The sequence below is a fragment of the Poecilia reticulata genome, chromosome 4 (assembly GCF_904066995.2).
Source record: "Poecilia reticulata chromosome 4, P_reticulata-male-v2, whole genome shotgun sequence".
Lineage (NCBI taxonomy): Eukaryota > Metazoa > Chordata > Actinopteri > Cyprinodontiformes > Poeciliidae > Poecilia > Poecilia reticulata.
In genome coordinates, this window is record NC_088833.1 from 33,389,162 (window position 1) to 33,408,893 (window position 19,732).

A 19,732-nucleotide genomic window follows, 5' to 3' on the forward strand; every position below is an offset into this window, starting at 1 on the left:
TTAATAGTAACAATAAATAAAATTACCTTAAAATTAATTACACAGGTGACATCAAGACCCAACTGTAGAGTCAGACGGTAATAAAATTAATCTGGTTGTGTGTGTTGTTATTGTGTCCTGCAAACTTTGCTTTAATTCTACATTTTTCTATTTAATCATAAAAGATCATAGTCAGGCAGAAAGAGAGTCATGAAACAGGAAGAGCTGGTTTCCTTAATAAAGAGGAAGTTTCTATCTTGCATCAGTATAAAAATAGTTCAGACCATTCCTTATTTTAAAGCATTAAAGGTTTTTAAAGAATAAAATCAAAACATTTTGTGTAATTGGATAAAACCTAGAGTAAAATACTTACATTAATAATAATGACTTGTCATTATGCCAATAATTAATATTGGTTTAACCAGTGGTTGATGTTGGTTTGATTATAGGAATATTTACACTTACTCTTACACTTGTGGAAGTACTTAAAGGTGAAACAAGTAACTGTAACATGGTATCAGATAATTAGAATAATGGATTATTCTTGGTTTCTTATCAGAAGTGTCTGTAATAACTCACATTATGATTATAATAAGAGTAACTAATAAGTTGTGGTTATTATAACATTATAAATGAATGATAAATCAGAGAAACTGAAAGGTTATAAATGTGATTTTGACATTGAACTCGAAAAGGTGTAAAATGTTGTAACTGTAATTAAAGGTCACTGATGTTGTGTTGGAGGTAGATGGTAGGTGAAAGGTCAGGGGATCGGAAGAACTGATAGGAGAGCGGAGGTGACCAAGGCCTTATTGCTAAACTTCAACTTGCCTAAGAAAAGGTTGGGCAGGAAACAGGGGTAGGAGGACTGTTGAGCAACTTGGGGACATTAGAACAGACATCAGGTCATGAGGTCTCCAAGGTGATGGATATGAGATCCTCTGTCCAAGTAGTCAGCCAATGAAACAGGCACAGCAACAAAGCTAGCCAATGCAAACGCACCAAAAGGTGGATAAACCCTTTATAAGGTGGGTGCAAAAGAGGAACCTTTGGTTGGATCCTTCAGGCAGCTTGGAGCCAAGATGGAGATGGACAAAGAACTCTGCAGCTGAAGAAGAGCCGGGGCCACAGAGCCGGAGACTGTTCTGCACATGGGGACCAACCCATTAGCCCCGCAACATGTGGTTTCAAATCGCACTTCTCACATCAGCTGGGTTTAGACCCCCAAAGACAAAGACCAAGGCAAAGATGAAGATAAAGACAAAGGCAAAGAACAAAGGCAAAGAGGAAGAACTGGTGTGTTCCTTCCGTGGGACCAGGAAGATCGTGAGACGAGGAGAACGGAGCTACAGAGCTGCAAGACAGGAAGCTGAGGACCGCTACACGCATGAGGAAGTCACCCTGAGGCCCGAGACCTGCCGCTCTAAGTCAGTACTCTTCCTGTACTGGGAACCTCCTGCCGCTGCAACACCTTCTTCATCATCAGGCCAGTTCTGGGGTTCAAAATGCCAAACTCTGTCCGTCTCTCTCAAAGTTTCCCTCTTTTAGTTCTCAGTGTCAGCATTAGGGAAAGATGGGCTAGATTATTGATTTTACTTATTTGATTATTTCTGCTACTCAATTAAGCTGTACTGATCCTTGCAAAATTGCCTTACTAATAAAATAATTAGCATTAAGAAAATCTAAAAGATGTTGTGGACATTCAATTAATGAGTCACCTTAAAGTTCTTGATGGTTGTGAAATAGCTATGAAGTTTGATTCTGGGAGGAAAAAATAGAAAATGTTTTATAGGTTGCTTTTAGCCAATATATATATATATATATATATATATATATATATATATATATATATATACAGTGGGGCAAAAAAGTATTTAGTCAGCCACCAATTGTGCAAGTTCTCTCACTTAAAAAGATGATAGAGGCCTGTAATTTTCATCATAGATATATACCTCAACTATGAGACAAAAGGAGAAAAAAATCCAGAAAATCACATTTTCTGATTTTTAAAGAATTTATTGGCAATATATGGTGGAAAATAAGTATTTGGTCAGCTACAAACAAGCAAGATTTCAGGCTCTCACAGCCGTGTAACTTCTTCTGTAAGAGGCTCCTCTGTCTTCCACTTGTTACCTGTATTAATGGCACCTATTTGAACTCGTTATCAGTATAAAACACACCTGTCCACAACCTCAAACAGTCACACTCTAAACTCCACCATGGTCAAAACTAGAGAGCTGTCAAAGGACACCCGAAACAAAATTATAAACCTGCACCTAGCTGGGAATACTGAATCTGCAATAGGTAAACAGCTTGGTGTAAAGAAATCAACTGTGGGATCAATTATTAGAAAATGGATCACTTACAAGACCACTGATAATCTTCCTCGATCTGGGGCTCCACGCAAGATCACACCCCGTGGGGTCAAAATGATCACAAGAACGGTGAGCAAAAATCCAGAACCACACGGGGGAACCTAGTGAATGACCTGCAGAGAGCTGGGACCAAAGTAACAAAGGCTACCATCAGTAACACACTACGCCGCCAGGGACTCAAAACCTGCAGTGCCAGACGTTCCCCCTGCTTAAGACAGTACATGTCAAGGCCCGTCTCAAGTTTGCTAGAGAGCATTTGGATGATCCAGAAGATGACTGGGAGAATATCATATGGTCATATGAAACCAAAGTAGAACTTTTTGGTCAAAACTCTACTCGTCGTGTTTGGAGGAGAATGAATGCTGAGTTGCATCCAAAGAACACCATGCCTACGGTGAAGCATGGGGGTGGAAACATCATGCTTTAGGGCTGTTTTTCTGCCAAGGGACCAGGACGACTGATCCGTGTAAAGGAAAGAATGAATGGGGCCATGTATCGTCACATTTTGAGTGAAAACCTCCTTCCATCAACAAGGGCATTGAAGGTGAAACGTGGCTGGGTCTTTCAGCAGGACGATGATCCCAAACACACCACCCGGGTAACGAAGGAGTGGCTTCGTAATAAGCATTTCAAGGTCCTGGAGTGGCCTAGCCAGTCTCCAGATGTCAACCCCATAGAAAATCTGTGGAGGGAGTTGAAAGTCTGTGTTGTCCAGCGACAGCCCCAGAACATCACAGCTCTAGAGAAGATCTGCATGGAGGAATGGGCCAAAATACCACCAACAGTGTGTGAGAACCTTGTGAAGACTTACAGAAAACGTTTGATCTCCGTCATTGCCAACAAAGGGTATATAGCAAAGTATTGAGATGAACTTTTGTTATTGACCAAATACTTATTTTCCACCATATTTTGCAAATAAATTCTTTAAAAACCAGAAAATGGGATTTTTTGGATTTTTTTTCTCCTTTTGTCTCATAGTTGAGGTACATCTATGATGAAAATTACAGGCCTCTATCATCTTTTTAAGAGGGAGAACTTGCACAATTGGTGGCTGACTAAATACTTTTTTGCCCCACTGTATACACACACAATTGCTTCTTTGTGTGCTTTAGAGTTTCTGTGCTGATGAAATTTTTTGCGAAGCGATAAAAGATGGGTAGCTCTTGCATTGTTACAGAATGGAGCTGTATTTCCCTGTCCACTGACTGCAATGTTGACACTTTGAGATGCCATGAAACCTAAATCCTGGACATCATGGCATCGAGTGCATCCCGGTTTTCCATGTCTGGCATATAACCATTCATTTTAGCTTCAAACTGGTTCTAGTGATCCTGTGTTGAGACAGAGGGATAATCAGTAGCCCAGCATCATGACCTGTTTGTTCTGAAGATCCTGCAGCTTCCACTTCTCTTCCTAACATGGCGCCTCCTCACCCTGATTCTCATACTGATAGGAGGAACCACAGAGCTCTGTTAGGTTAATGCACATCTTCTGAAGTTGGGATATTTTTCCTCCAACAGGTTCCAGAGGAATCACCTCAAACCAGATGTTGGACTTGATTTTATTTCAATGTCATTTGTGAATGTTAGAGCCTCATTTTTAACAGTGGAGCTATAAAGATTGAAAAAGGTTATCATTTTGGAGAAAATCTCATCAACATCAATATTTCCACTAAATAAGAGGCAAAAAAGTAGTTTGATACAGGAAAAGCCTCTCAGACTCTCCTCCCATCCATTTTCTATACACCCTTGTCCCTAGTGGGGTCGGGAAGGGTGCTGCTACCTATCTCCAGCGAAATGCTCAAACAATTTTTTTTTTTATATTAGACAATTAATTTAATTTCACATAGTTATCGCGGTAGAAGCCATTTGTTTGTTAAATTCTTAAACATATTTACCGTGTTTATTGTGAATGACGTATACTCAAAGAATGAGATAATTAATCCAAGTTTGTCATTCAGAAACTGTGGCGGCTGTGATGAGCCACAACAAAGGTAAACAAAGGTAAAACAACCCGAACAGGTGATCAACTCAAAACCACTTGCACCTTTTTATTCTCCGTCTCTTTTTTTCATTTAAGCACACCCGTTGCCCTGGCAACCGCCTGCGCAAGCCATAACATTCAGTCCGTTACGCTATTAGGTTTTCAGGCTTGATATTTAGTTTGCAATGATTAATAAGTACTCCCCTGAACACAGCGGTGGTTGATTAGTTAATTTTAAACTCCTGCTCCGCTCGTTATTTTGGTACTGGAACCGAAACGCACAGATTTGCGCAACACCTTGTAGAAACAATAATTACTGAGATTATTATTTTTGTTGGGTCATTAATATGAACACCTTGTTGATTTTTTTTTTGTTCTTAGTTACGAATGTTTTGAGAAGGAGTCAGAGGCTGAGATTGACGTATTGCACCCCTGCTCTAGTAAAGCACAAACAGTTCAGAAATATTATGAAATGGGGATAAAAAGCTATTTATTAACTGATTAAGTTGTGTTTTAAATTGTTCTTGAAAAACTAATCAGTCTCGGCTGATTAGTGGCTGCACATGCACCCATTGATTTTTTTTTTACAACAGACAGCCGCTCCCCTCTCTTGCAGGTACTGCGTACACCCGCTAAATCTTTTAGGGGTACGCAATACCGTACCCGCCTACTTTCACCCCTGCTTATCATGTCATTCACCTGCTGCACCGCTTAATCGTCATGTGTTTCACCAGATTTGATACTTGTATTGATTTTTCACTGTTCATGGCCAGATTCTCTGATACTGATTCACATCTAGTTTGTTGCTTCGTTTTACGTCCAGGTTCTCCTGTTTCAGAGTTTTTTTTTTCTTTTTTCTTTTTTTTTATCCCATATGGTGTGGGGCAGTCGGGAAGCGTATCGATGGGGAAAAGCAGGTTGACGTAAACCTTTTAAAACAACGAAAAAAATCCAGGTATTCTGATTATTATAATTCAAAAGTGCTGTGATACCGTTTCATACTGGATCACAGATGGTTTTGGCTAGTGCTGCTCCACCAAATCCTGACGGCTTTCCAGGGAGACTCAGTTTTAGAAAGTACAAACACCCAGTTAGTAATTTCTGTTCAGTGGGCTTTTGCATTATAGCTGCCATTTATACCCAGAAATGTTAACTGCAAAATATAAGCAAATGTATGCAACTGCTACCACATGTAATAGTAAATGAAGCAGCCTGGTGTAATCCAGGGGAAAGAACTCCAGAAGCATGAGGTGACTAAAGGAAGGCTGGAGGAGGCTGAGTGAACTGAAATTAGCTGGCCGTGTCTGCGTGTTGGAAGCTGGTCCACAGGGACTCGCTGCTGGGAGTGATGTTCCAGGAGGGCCCTGGGGCCGCCATGGTATCCACATCACAACATGTTATGTTGCTGGTTTCCAGTAGATGCAAGAACAGGCTTTATGGAGCATTAACACTGTTAATGACTGCTGTAATCTGTGGGATTGTTACTGTTAATGAAGGGATGATGGAGCTCTGTGGGATTTTCTCTCTGTGTGCAGAATGGTTCTTTGAATTTGGTTTCGTCATCCCAAACTCCACCAACACATGGCAGTCTCTGATAGAAGCAGCTCCTGAGTCCCAGATGATGCCAGCCAATGTCTTAACGTAAGACAGCTGCCTTCTCTCCTTTCTGTTTCAGTTCAGACATCACTCATTTTGAATAACATCATGTTGTGTTTATGCCTTTTGAATTTTACTACTATGTAAATGATTATGGTATTTGTTTTTTGCTTTGGAGACAGAATTACATCTTTCCTTTTTATTTAAATCTGTTTCTCTTTTCATCTCTCTCCAATTTACACTAAGATACCCTACCTGGCCAAAAAAAGTCACCACTTGAATTCAATTGAGCAAATAGTTAAGAGCCTACTATTGGATAATTACTGCACAGAAAACTGTCTTCCAACTGCAGTAAGTTATTTAATCGAACATTAGCTTCTCATTTCTTAAACAACCATGTAGAAGGATTCATCCTGTGGTTATGGAAAGGATGTTTGTCTGTTTAAGAAGGAATCACTGGCATCAAGCAGAGGAAACATTTAAGGAGATGCAGAAACAAATAAACTTGGGTTCAGAACCGTCCAACGTACGATTAAAGACAGGAAGGATAGTGAGGAAACATCGTTTATGAAGAAGAAATGTGGTCTGAAAAATATCTTGAAACCGGAACCGCAACCGGTGATGACTTTTAAATGCTTGATGGCATCAAATCAAAGAACAACAGTAGAATAAAGTTCAATGTTTGATAGTTAAAGTAAGAGCATTTCTACATGTACAATGTGAAGGGAACTCAAGAGATTGTGATGAACAGCCATAAGAAAACCACTAATAGGTGAGGCTATCTGGAGAAAAAAATCTTCATTCTTCATGGAAACCTTAAGATTGGACTCTAGACCAATGTCAAAAGGTCATGTGATCTGACAAGTCCAGATTTACCCTCTATCAGAGTAAGAAGAGAGGCAGATTAAGATCTATAACAGGACTCCAGACTAACTGGGGCCAAATTTTTTCACAAACCTGCTTTGCCACAACATATAGATGAAGCCAAACATTTATGTAAACTACCTGGCCAATAAATCTGCAGAGCTGGTAACAAGTTAAAGAGACAAAACGGAAAACTCTGCAGAATGTAGACATCCAGCTAAACGTTAGCCGACTTAGCATTAGCTGCAGGCAGAGCTAGTGGAGGCAACAGGTGGAGGACTTAACTCCACCTGCGGTTCTTTCTTTCATTGTTCTACACAGAAGGAAAAATGTTTTTTCTCATATTCTCTCCTCCCTCTCACTTTTTTATCCTCAGTACATGGGGGTCAGGTTATCAGTTGCATTTGAATGTTGCCAGGACTCTCACGCCTGGCAACATTCAGGCGTGAATGTTGCCAGGCGTGAGCAACATTCACGCCTGGCAAGCTACATTAAAAGCCAAGGATGTTGCAGGTGTGGTCTTGAGTCCATCATGTCTGAGACGGAGACAGCACCAGGACTCAAAACATTGCCTTCATGCTAAAGATTTTTGAATTGTTTAATTAAAATGGGTTAGAAGAGATTTTTAATAACAAGGAGGTCCATGAAACCTGGCGCACTGCCACACCTGCATGGAGATCTGTACCAACAGTGGTTGGATCTGAAACCAGGAGAACCAAGTTATTAGTCAGCTCGCTGCTGTGCAAATAAAGCTTTGATTTTCTTTGAGCAGACAGATCTCATTTACACTTTGATGTCTTGTGTTTCAGTGGTAATGTGATCATAGAGACAAAATTCTACGACAATGATCTTCATGTGAGTACTTCCAGGGTTCGGCTTTTCTACATCTGACATCTGAGCCTTGAACTCTGACCTTCCAACCTGCTGATGTCCTGCCAAGATCTAGAAATAAACCATGGAAGTTAGCTACAGTCTGCGGCCATCACCTGTTATACAGTCATGGATCAGCATGTTTAGGCTGAGCCCTCTGTGCTGCCGCCATCACTTAAGTGAACTTTGTGTTGTGTTCCATTTTCTTTTTGGAGAAGAGAAATTAGGAAGAAAAAGAAATCCCTGATTCTAATCCTTTGCTTGATCTGCAGGACCACTAATTCAGGTCAAGCTATGAATAAAAATGAGCATTTACTCAGGAACACAGTGGCAGACATCTGCCTTTATGTTGAAGAGAAAGTCATAGAAAATGTTCCAAATATTTTCTAGTTCTAGTTCAAAGCTGACATCCATTCCATTAAAATTAGCCTAAACTATGAAGGCAAGGCCAAGATGAGTTCAGTTCTTGGATTACATTCTAAACACACACACATACACAATGTACTACACAACTCGGTATAAGACACACATTCTCATTTTTCTTAAAGCTGTCCTCCATTACCTCCAGAAGAGGGCAACAGCTCTTATGTTTCCATGTTGTATTGATTAGAACTAGTGGCTCTGTACCTGCTGGGCTTTGTTCACCAAACTCACTCTTGTGATAAATCAGTCACTGCTTACTTAGCACCTGTTTGTCCACTACTGAAGGGGGAATCTGTGTCACTACCCACCTTCTCCCCTGTGTGTACACCAAATCTCTGAGGCGCCAATGGAGACTGACAGATGGAGAGACAGCAGTCCTGATCTGAGCATCGAAACTGTCTGGAGAACATGCAGGGGACTGGTCCCGGGTCAGGGTTTGTTCTGAAGAGGACGCCCGTCTCTGGGCTGCTTCTGGAGGGGAGGCACACTTCTGATAGCACTTATACACTACAATAGTTGTAGGTTTCAGAGAATCAGCTTGTAACACAGTCAAACATACAAAGCACTGAATTATCTGGACTGTCTCGAGTTAACCTTACATACTGTTGAGATGTTCTTGGAAGGTAGTTTGTGACGTCCACCAGCAAACCAGTAGTTTTTTTGCAGTTATTTTGCCCCTTTGCTTTAATGTCAAAGATCAGCTTGATTCAGAGGTTAAACTTCTTAATTTGTCAGATGTAGATAATTCATCGGCTTGTTTTTGTATCTAGCTATGTCTTCTTTCATCAGATGGTACCAGCTGTTAATGTCCTGTCTGCAGCCCGACTCTCTACATTCTGGCTAGATTTGGATATTGAATCAATTCACTGTGTTTTTGTTTTTCTTAGCTTTTGGAAGAGCTGTATAAAATAGCCATGTGTTTTAATATGACAGGATTTATCAATTAAAGTCATACAATGTTGTAATAACATAATTTGTGTGTTTGTTCCTTACTGTGTTGTTCTCTGAATTAAATGTTTTAAATTGTCTCCCCTCTTTCTCATTACCCACTTTACTGTCTGACCTCTCTCAAATAAAGGCCAGTAGAGCCTATTAAACCTATAAAAAGGAAACTGATAATCTGACCAGTTCCTCCCTTCAGACAGTCAAACCGAATTCTTATGTCTCAGGTTTCTAATGAGAAGTTGCAAACTGGCTGTTTCTCAGATCAGCCAGTTTGCTGTCCTGAGACAGAGGAGCAGTAATGGCCTGAAAAAAGAACATTGACTCAAAAAAGTTCTGGCATAGCTGAATTCTAATTTTGGGTCCGATCCACCTTCCAATTCTACTTGCAATGTTTTTACTTACCAAAATTTATAGTGATTTGATGACCAAGTCTATACAATAAGATTTAAGTCTTTGTATTTTATTGAATTTTATATGTTGTATTATGTCATATCTTCAGTTACAATTAAAATATATTTGATATAGAGTCAATAAAGAATGTGAACATGTACCATAAAGTAAAAATTTAAGTTAATGTGTTTGGAATGAGAATGCATGGACTGTTTTCCCACATATTTTTATTTTTAAAAAAGTTTTTAAAACTTTTTGAAATTAAGCCTGTTAAGCTTTTTTGACAAAACTTCTGGTATAGAAAAAAATTAAGTAAACATTACATTTACAGAGAACCCTTGTTTTTCTTAGGGGTTGCGTTACGAAAATAACCCGTGAGGCGAAATCCGTGAAGTAGTTACCTTTATTTTTTTACAGTTATTACACAGCATAATTAAATACTCTACATTGAAACCAAAGATCAAAACCTGTTTTCAGGTCAGCGGATGTGCGTGTGCATCTATCGGGCATTAATGTGATCCGGAGTCATGTCATTAAAGCTTCTCCTCCAACCTGCCCCGCCAGATTCACAGCTGTATCTACGGAAGACCAACGGATCTCATCAAACGAGCCTCCGGTCGGGTTTTGTTCTGCCTCTGGCCAGTTTTTTTTTTTTTCCAGCAGACATTGATAGTTTCAGTTTCCATCTCCTGAATGACCAATCTGTATTAAACACCGTAACGTTATTGGCACTCAGGTAGCGCGGAGACTGTTTTTAACAATCATATGGTCAATTAGGACTAAGAACACTGTGGGGAAAAAAACTGCACAAAAAAATCTGCGAAGCAGCGAAACCGTGAAAAGTGAACCGCGTTACAGCGAGGGTTCACTGTATATGAAATAATTTATAAAAAGCAACTGAGTAATTTGTAGAATGGCTGCATATCCGAGTTTATCTAGGTGAATCTGAGACTTCATTCTCATGCCTGGCCTCATAATGCCTCAGCATCGAAAAGGTGGATTTATTTAAATAAGACAGTTTAGTCAAACATATGCGACACTTAACCTGCAGAACATACTATAAAAGTAAACTAAAAGTCAGTTTCAGCTGAATTTGGGTTCAGATAGATTAAGTAGAAACTGACAAGAACCAGATGAAATGACAAAAATGAAAACAAATTTATTTTCCAATATAGGATCAAAATGGTCCCACTTAGGAAACATTTCCTTTGAAGCTGCTCCATAGATGACAATGTAAAAGATCAAGAATTTATTTGGCAAATGCTTTTGACAGATTCGCTTCCTTATAAACACAGTTTGGCATCCAGTGTCATTTCGAAACAGTTCCTGTATTGGTCACATGACTTGCTGAAACCAATACCGCGCACCGACACGGGTGTTGGTCTATGGCAGGGGTCCCCAAACTACGGCCCGCGGCCCGGATCCGGCCCGCCTCCACATTTGGTCCGGCCCCCTGAACAATACCAGAGAGCATTCAGATTTTTTTTTTCATTTACCGTATTTTCCGGACTATAAGCCGTTTATATGTGGATTTTTCTTCAACCACCAGGGGGCTCTTTAGCAAGTGAATCATTGGATGTCTGGTTACTTGCGCGCCAACACTGAGCCCACAAGCAGCAAAATGAGTAAGAAACAAATCAGATGTCTTTGAAAAGTTTCTTTGCAAAGCGGAAAAGGCCCAGAGAAGAGACAGGAGAATGGATTTATCCCGGACCGGTAGGTGAGTCCCACATTACAAGCCGCTCTGCGTGACATGCGGCGACCGGCTGCTAATGAGGCAATGAAGTTTCAAGCTGTTTCACCACATAGAGACCAAGCAGGCTGTGGATATAAGCAACACTTCGGGTGTCATTGTCTCTCATCAGTCCCCGATGGGACCGTCTCGTTGCAGAGAAACAAGCTCAGGGCTCCGTTAGTCATTAAAGTGAGTTAAAATTTTCACGAAAGTAAAATGTTCATTTTTGTGGTGCTTCTGTTATTTTGAAGGGATAAACGTTACCATAGCGACCAGAGTCAGAGAGCTGCCCAAGTCTGGTGTAGACGGAAAGATTTAAGAATTATCGCCCGATTCTCCAAACCTCTGTGACCACAGAGCTGATAAAAGTCCAACAGGTTCGATCGGTTTGTGTGTCCAAGGCAGGAGCAACACGAACCGATTCTAGTCACGAACATCCCGATTCCAGAGGATAATCAAGTAAACCCCCCAACATAGCGGGAATTTAGAACAACCAAACACGGATGACGATGTAGAAGCAATAGTGATAGTTTGTGGAGTCATTTTAGAGATAAAAGAAGTAACACAAAGAAAAGGCGGTGGATAAAAGACGACGAGCAGCCGCTTTGCTGCACTATGATTTGGAGGTGAATGTTTTTTTATAGTTAACATTTTTAACTGAATAAACATAATAATGACCTTCAGATAAACATTTCCACATATCATCTCCGATATCCACCGGACTCTCCGTCGCTCATATGTCAGCTGTTTAGGATTCCCCTCTGTTCTTACGTCACCGCGCTTTCTGATTGGCTACCAGTCACATTCAGCAGGTTGTATTCTCGTTCCCAGTCAGGGAAAACTCCACAGGCTACGATAAAAGGGCCAAGACGACCCAAATGGGGCATATTCAGCATTTAGTGGGAACACCAACATAGAAGCCTTATCTGACTGTTCATTCCCCCTCCGCTTCCCCCTCTCCCTCCCGGGCCGCAACAAAATTTCCAAGTCTTGACCGGTCCGCGGTAATAAAAAGGTGGACCACTGATTTAGCACATGCTAGTAGCAACACGAAGGATCAGCACTTTTACTGTTACCGTTACCGTTCGGAAACTACCGTAATCAGTTCTTTTAAATCTAATTTTGGCAACTTTTTCTTTTTCAACCTAATAAATGTGATATTCAATTGACCTGTTATTACTCAAATTTTGGGTGTCCGCCCCCCTCTGCAGCTGCTGCATCGTTGTGGAAAACCTGGAGCGGCAGAGATATCTGCGGCTTTTATGTGTATGTTTATTGGTTAAAAAAATAAAAAAAATAAAAAATTTGGGGTTGTGGTTTATAGTCCAGTGCGGCTCATAGTTCGGAAAATGCGGACTATAATTCTTCCTGGATTTTTTTTCTGTGAAGAACCCAGAGAGGGTTATTTGGTTATTATTTATTTCATTAATAGTGTTATTATTTATTTCCTGACTTGTTCTGTGAAAAACCCAGAGAATGTTATTTGATTGTGCTTTCTGGAAAACAATATATTTTTACATTTAGGCAGTCCAGCAATCGTCACACTTTTCTGTTACAAACTGACTCCGGACCCCACCAGAGAAGGGAAAAGTTATGTGGCCCTCACAGGAAAAAGTTTGGGGACCTCTGGTCTATGGGCTTGATGCGTCGGTGTTGCTGGACCCATCACTATACTTTACCATTATGCATCTGGAGTAAAGACCAGAACCAGCTATGTATTGTATTCCACTGCAGTTCCAAAGTCCATATGAGGAACTCAGTGACAGGCTTCAGGGGTGGGCAATCCTGGTCCTCAATGGCTGAACACATTTGAATCCAACAGCTGAATCACCTCCTAAATGCAGTCAAGTTCTCCAGACAGAGTCTTGGTAACGACCTCATTATTTGACTCAGGTGTGTTGAAGTTGAGACACATCTAAAAGTTGCAGGAGACCGGCCCGCGAGGCCTGGAGTTACCCACCCCTGGGCTAGATCCAGGACAGGAGCTGCCTTCTAGTTTCAGTAACCTCCATGATGTCATTTTCTGCTGGCAGGAGTGAAGAAAATGCTCCTGTTGAGGTTCCTCGAGAGCTGGCACCAGTCTGGTTTTGGACCAAGTAAGGCAGTGTTTCTCAACCCTGGTCCTCACTGCCCCCCTGCTCTGCATGTTTTAGAAGTGCCTCTATTCCAGAACAGCTGATTCAAATTATTGCATGACCATCAAGTGCTGCAGAAGCCTGTTAATCAGGGGAGGTCGGGCAGTGAGGCACGACCAGGCTGTGAATGGTTAGAAGGATGTTAGAGGGAAATGATGTGTTAGGAAGTGATTTTGCAGAAATGGAAGAGGGTGGTGATGGCGTGGAAAATGAAAAAATATGGCATGCTCAAAAATCTAAGCATAAACGGAAAAAATCAAGACAACAAATAGAATCATCTGTTTCCGAGGCTGAAGGAGAAACGGTTACAGTGACGGAATTTAGAATAGAAGTTTGTCAAAGAGGGTGTGTCACTTGGTAAGTGGAATCCAGTAAAACTTACTAAAAAAATCAATTCACTGGTTGGAATGGTGAAATTTGTTAAGGTATTAAGAGACGGATCTTTATTGATTATTTGTAATGATGTTAAACAAAAAGGGCACTGAATATAAAAAGAGTCCTTGGTGAGAATGTGAGAGGGAGAATTTTGGATGACAAGAAGTATGTACGCCAAGTTATTTCGGGTATTCCACCTGATGTGCCAGTTGATGAGATCAAATCAAATGTTTCAGGAGGAAAAGTAGTTGAAGCCAAGCGATTGAAAAGAAATAAAAATGGAGAGAGAAGTGATAGTTTTTCTATCATGTTAAAATTTGAAGAGGAAAGTCTGCCAGACAAAGTGTTTGTGGGGTATATGAGTTATGATGTCCGACCATTTATTCCTCCATATTCGAGAAAGAGTCACATGCTGTTAGACAAAGGGCCCATAGTAAAGAGTTACATGTTTGATTCTGTTGGACACCAAGATCCATTTCTCATGAAAAAAACGTTTTCCCAGGCCACAGAGACATGGTGTGATTTCAGGGAGTGTCTTCAGTCCATATAATCAGCTGCCCTCCTTCTCCTCAGACGCTGCACAGACTTTTTTAGAAACTCTTCTCGAATGTGATGGTAAAAGCATCTCCTTTCGGCGCTGAAAGTGAATAAAATAAGTAAAGTCTTAATGCTTTTCTTGGCTGATTTTATGCTCCATGTGTCGATACAAATTATGATTCATCGATCGGGATTTCCATTCCCAACAGTTGGTAGCAGAGGATGGTTTTGTGTTGACATGAGCGGAGATTGGACTGGCCGTTCAGGTGCAGACTTTCGGGAACAGTACTCTGGTGTGGGGCCCACATGAAAGTTAAGGACACTTATTCCTTAATATACACCATTGTACTGTTTCTCAGGTCTGTATAAATTTCAGTTATCAGCCGTTGTCTGTACTGTTTACCAGGTTTATCTGCTTGTCACTGAGTTGTCTAAGTTGTTGTTCGTACTGCTTCTGACTGGTCTGTCTAAATGTTTTCAAGTGGTTCACAGGAGTAAAGTTAAGAGTTAAAATATAAACGTTAAGTTGTTAAGAGTCAAAATAAAAGGTTGATTGGCTTGCAGTGGGAGCTGGCTGTCCCCCCCTTCTGCCAGACGCGGGGAAGGTTAAGGCTATTTTGTCGGTTTTATCCTCGGGGAGTACTGCCCTCGGAAAAGAACACGTTAGCCAATCTGAGACTTACTCAAGAAACACAAAAGTGTTGAGAGGGTCCACCACAGGAAAAAAAAAACAAGAGATGAAGAATGAGATAAGGTTGATCTCGATCTGATCCCCTGTAGAGTAATAAGTGAAATAATAAGAGTTAAAAGAGGACAAAAATAGGAGCTGAAAATCGTGGATCCATTTCTATGTATCTGTCAGCTGTGTGTGTGTGTAAGCTTCTGCCGCTGAAGCAGACATTATGCGTTTAAATGTACTCTTTTCTGTTTATTGCAATGTGTTTTAAAACCATGGCCAACATTGGGAAATTATAATCTGTGGGAGGTTTTTGATTTTGTCTGCTGGGTTTGATTTTCTGCTGTGTTTGATTTCTTCGCCGCCGTGTGAGCAAAACTGCAAAAAAAAATAAAAAAAAAAAAATAGAGAAGAGGTGATTTCTGAGTCTAAATTTTGAGCCTAAACAGATGGCGGGTGAACTTGAAAAGGAAAAATACGATCCAAAGTGGGACACCAGGACATGGATTACGCTCAGTGAGCAAATAGAAGCATTAATAACTTATTTGGCAAAGCATGATGAATATCAAAATAAGGGAGAAAGAAGGGAAAAAAAGGGATAGAATAACTGGTGCAGAAGAAAGGAGGCGACCTGTTAAACAGACAACCCTCGGGGAAATACTGGCTGGAAGGAATAAATGACACTAAGGGAAAACTGATTGAAACTAAACTAATCCGGCCCAATTCACTATTTTCACATGTAATAAAATTAACTGTTTGAAGGATGAATGAAATTACATAACAGGAAAAATTATAAACAAAATACAGTGACATCTGATGTGTTGAAGATTTTGAAATTCGGCTAAGCTGTAGACGGGTTTAAATTTAAACTTAATGAAATTTGAAAAATTGAGGTTCATAGCTGACTTTAACTTTATCATGGACTAATCAATATCTCTTATCAAAAACAGGATTTCTTTTCATTTGAAACTTGGTCACCTTAAAATGTCTAAAGAGGGAACAGAATTGGTAAATAAATATGAGTATGTGTTTGATTCAAAGGGTGATTATGAAACAGCTCCAGATTCAATTACATTGATTACAAAATATTCTTGTCTCAAAGACAATTAATGATTCTAAATCTAGATAATTCGGTTACCTTACGTCAAAATGGGAAATAATATGTTCTAAAAGGAGTAATCACATTTCAGCTTTGGTTTAAAACCAGAGAGCATTTATTACGAGACTGTTTTCATTGAGTTTGACATGTTTTATTTTATTTTCATTTTTATTAATATTATTGTTGTTTTTATTTTCTAATAACTAACTAACTTACTAACTGAACTAATTGCTGCTTTCTACCAAGACACATGTGTGTCTTGGTAGAAAGGCACAAATTGGACATGATAAACTTAAAATTGATATAGTAATTGATTATGTAAAAACAAACTGATTGGACAACAACTGGCTCACAACACTTGTGTGCTTTAAATTTTGATTGAATTGATACATAAATTCAAGTCCAACAGAACATTTGATTTGAAACGTAATGACATCTTACAGTACTGCATAATCTTTGTCTACATTTTTTGCTCCTCTGCCACAAAAGAAAAATGTGATCAATTTTTCTTTTGTCAGTTCAAAATAAACATTGACATGGCCTTTTAGGAAAGCAATCCAAATTCTGATCTGAACTCCTTAAAATAATAAAACCTTTGGCCTTTGCAGTACAGTTTCAGTTGGACATTTAAAGAAAATGTACAGAAAAAGAGTCTCTGAAAAATATTTCTGATATTAAAAATGTTGTCAGAAATGTTTATTTTCTATATACATACGAAAACAAAAGAGGGAAATGATAAATGATAAACATAAAACATTTCTGATAAAACCTAATAAAGATAAAACATTTCTGATAAAACTTTACATTTAAAACGTCTGATAGTCTTTCAATTCTAGATGGATGATTTGGAAAACTTGCAACACACCCTGTAAAATTTTAGTTTTGGAGAAAAGTAAATGCAAAATCGCTTTCAAATTTTTAAATTGTATCAACAGGGGGTGAAGAAGAAATAAACTCTAATTCCTAGTCGGTTTAAAGATACGGTTAATTATGAATTTAGTCATTTGACATTGGTACGTTGTAAGTTATTCACTGAGCTCTTATACTGTTCCTTCCTGCATGACTGAAATACAGAGTTATATAGAAGCTCTTACTAAATTAACAATTGGTCATTTAAAATTTAATAACTTCAATCAATATCTATGCCATGTTTATTTTCAGATCGAGTTTCCTGCATCACCTCTAATTTTAATTGTATAAAGTTACAGTTGGATGTAATTGTTATCATTGAGAACATTTTGGTTAAAAGTACTTTAAATTCTACGGAGCCCCAAAGGGGACATGGAGAACAATTCAGACAAAATGTTAAAAAATTTTCTGAATTTTGTCTCCAACCTGTAGACTGAGTGGAACCCCAGGTCCTGGAGCCCAGGCCACATGACCAGAGGCGAAGAACCCAGGACCAACCATGGCAACAGACAAGCAGGACCGCCTCTGAGTCTCAGCCTGACTTTACATGTGATGTTCCATTTGCCCCATCAGAAGCTGTTCAGGGCAGCATTCAGTCCCGCTGTGCAGAAAAAATGGCTGCCAACAAAACTTGTTAGTTTTTAATGGTTTTTCTTGAATTTTCGAATTGTGTGATGCCACTTTTTCTCACCTTAGTTTAGTTACAGCACATTCATGGTCTACTGCCTTGGCATTCTGACCTCTGCTATCTGATCACCAGGATAAGTTTAACGGTACAAGTGAAGGCCCGATGCAGGAGGGTGTTAGAACTCTCTGCAGGTTACAGAAATATTTTGTTTGCCTGAATGATTATAACTCTGATTGTCCAACATTTGGCTAATGTGTTTTTCTCCTCCAGCATGACAACAATTGAAAAAGGATAAAAGTACGGTAAAAATAGTTAATTTCCTGATTTACAAAAGCATAACCAACCACATTTAAAATACAAGAGAGGATAGTCTAGTTGGGTCAAATTACAGTGGCTATAAATATAAGGACTCCTATTTAAGTAATGATTTAGGTTTATTTGGACTCCATTTTAAATCCTACGACACTTTATTCTACGTAAAATTACTGAACCAAATTATGGGTTTGCTGCACATATTGTCAATCAAATATTCAATTCTTTCACTGAGGTGTAAACACCATGTTTAAATTAAATCCAACTGTTATACTTAGCAATGAAAGAAAATTTGGGCTAAATGATTTGAGTGGGTTTCTTAGGAGTTTCTGTACCGAAACACTAAGTGTTTCAATACAGAAACGGGGAGATGCATGGAAATAATCTAATCTACAAATTGTGAGTTAATATAATCTATTGAGAAATGTTTCAGTTTTGGGCTTCAGCTAAATATAAAAGAGGTTAAATCAAAATTCACAAATGGGTCAACTATTCGAATGAGTTAACAAAGTAATGCTGAATATTCTGAATTGAATACATTAAAACTAACAATGATGTCATGTGACAAACCTAATATCGTAACGGATTGAATGTTATATTTCTAACATAATCTCAGGTCAGTTTGTGGAGCGCCGGAGGTTGCCATGGCAACGGGTGTGACAGAGAGAGAGAGAAAGCAAAAGGGTACGAGTGGTTTTGAGTTGATCACCTGTTCGGATTGTTTTACCTTTCTTTACCTTTGCTGTGATATATATATATATATATATATATATATATATATATTTTTTTTTTATTTTATTTATTTATTTTTTTGTCATAGTACCCCCAAGAATTTAAAACTACTTTCACCCCTGGTTTTATCTTTACTTTTTTATCTATTTATTAATTTCTTTTATTCCTCTTTCTAGTGATGTAAAAGTGGCGAGTGACTGAGAGTCATTGCGCGCACAGAAAAACCCTGTAAATTTTAGACTCTAACAGGTAAAAAATGGTGCACAAAAGTCCGTGTAGGACGGCGAAGTCCTAGCGCAAACATTCACGTGACAGGTGGACGGAGCCTGGTGCTGCAAGGGGAACGGTATCTGATGGGCAAAATATGACCATCAGTGGGTTCCCCCGCTGTAAAACAAGGGGAATGGTATCTGATTTGCAAAATATGACCATCAGTGGGTTCCCCCACTGTTAAACAAGGGAAACGGTATCTGATGGGCAAAATATGGCCATCAGATAGGGTTCCCCCGCTGTAAAACAAGGGGAACGGTATCTGATGGGCAAAATATGACCATCAGATAGGGTTCCCCCACTGTTAATGAAGGGGAACGGTATCTGATGGGCGAAATATGGTCATCAGATAGGGTTCCCCCGCTGTTAAACAAGGGGAACAGTATCTGATGGGCAAAATATGGCCATCAAATAGGGTTCCCCCGCTGTTAATGAAGGGGAACGGTATCTGATGGGCAAAATATGGCCATCAGATAGGGTTCCCCCACTGTTAATGAAGGGGAACGGTATCTGATGGGCGAAATATGGCCATCAGATAGGGTTCCCCCGCTGTTAAACAAGGGGAACGGTATCTGATGGGCGAAATATGGCCATCAGATAGGGTTCCCCCGCTGTTAAACAAGGGGAACGGTATCTGATGGGCGAAATATGGCCATCAGATAGGGTTCCCCCGCTGTAAAACAAGGGGAATGGTATCTGATGGGAAAATATGACCATCAGATAGGGTTCCCCCACTGTTAATGAAGGGGAACGGTATCTGATGGGCGAAATATGGTCATCAGATAGGGTTCCCCCGCTGTTAAACAAGGGGAACAGTATCTGATGGGCAAAATATGGCCATCAGATAGGGTTCCCCCGCTGTAAAACAAGGGGAACAGTATCTGATGGGCAAAATATGG

General features: G+C 39.6%; 1 protein-coding gene across 3 annotated transcripts in view; it reads left to right on the plus strand.

The window, feature by feature from the left end:
• Positions 1-19,732, plus strand: part of pde6d (phosphodiesterase 6D, cGMP-specific, rod, delta) — a 58,785-nt gene that overhangs the window by 37,695 nt on the left and 1,358 nt on the right. For 2 of the 3 annotated variants that reach the window (XM_008408162.3, XM_008408163.3), the window contains exons 4-5: positions 5,873-5,978; positions 7,607-9,118. In XM_008408162.3, the coding sequence (XP_008406384.1) occupies positions 5,873-5,978; positions 7,607-7,688 (188 nt within the window). In that variant the 3' untranslated portion in view covers positions 7,689-9,118. Of the gene's footprint in view, positions 1-5,872; positions 5,979-7,606; positions 9,119-17,323; positions 18,516-19,732 lie in introns of those variants that run through there. The other variant, XR_014087405.1, reaches the window with a different exon arrangement.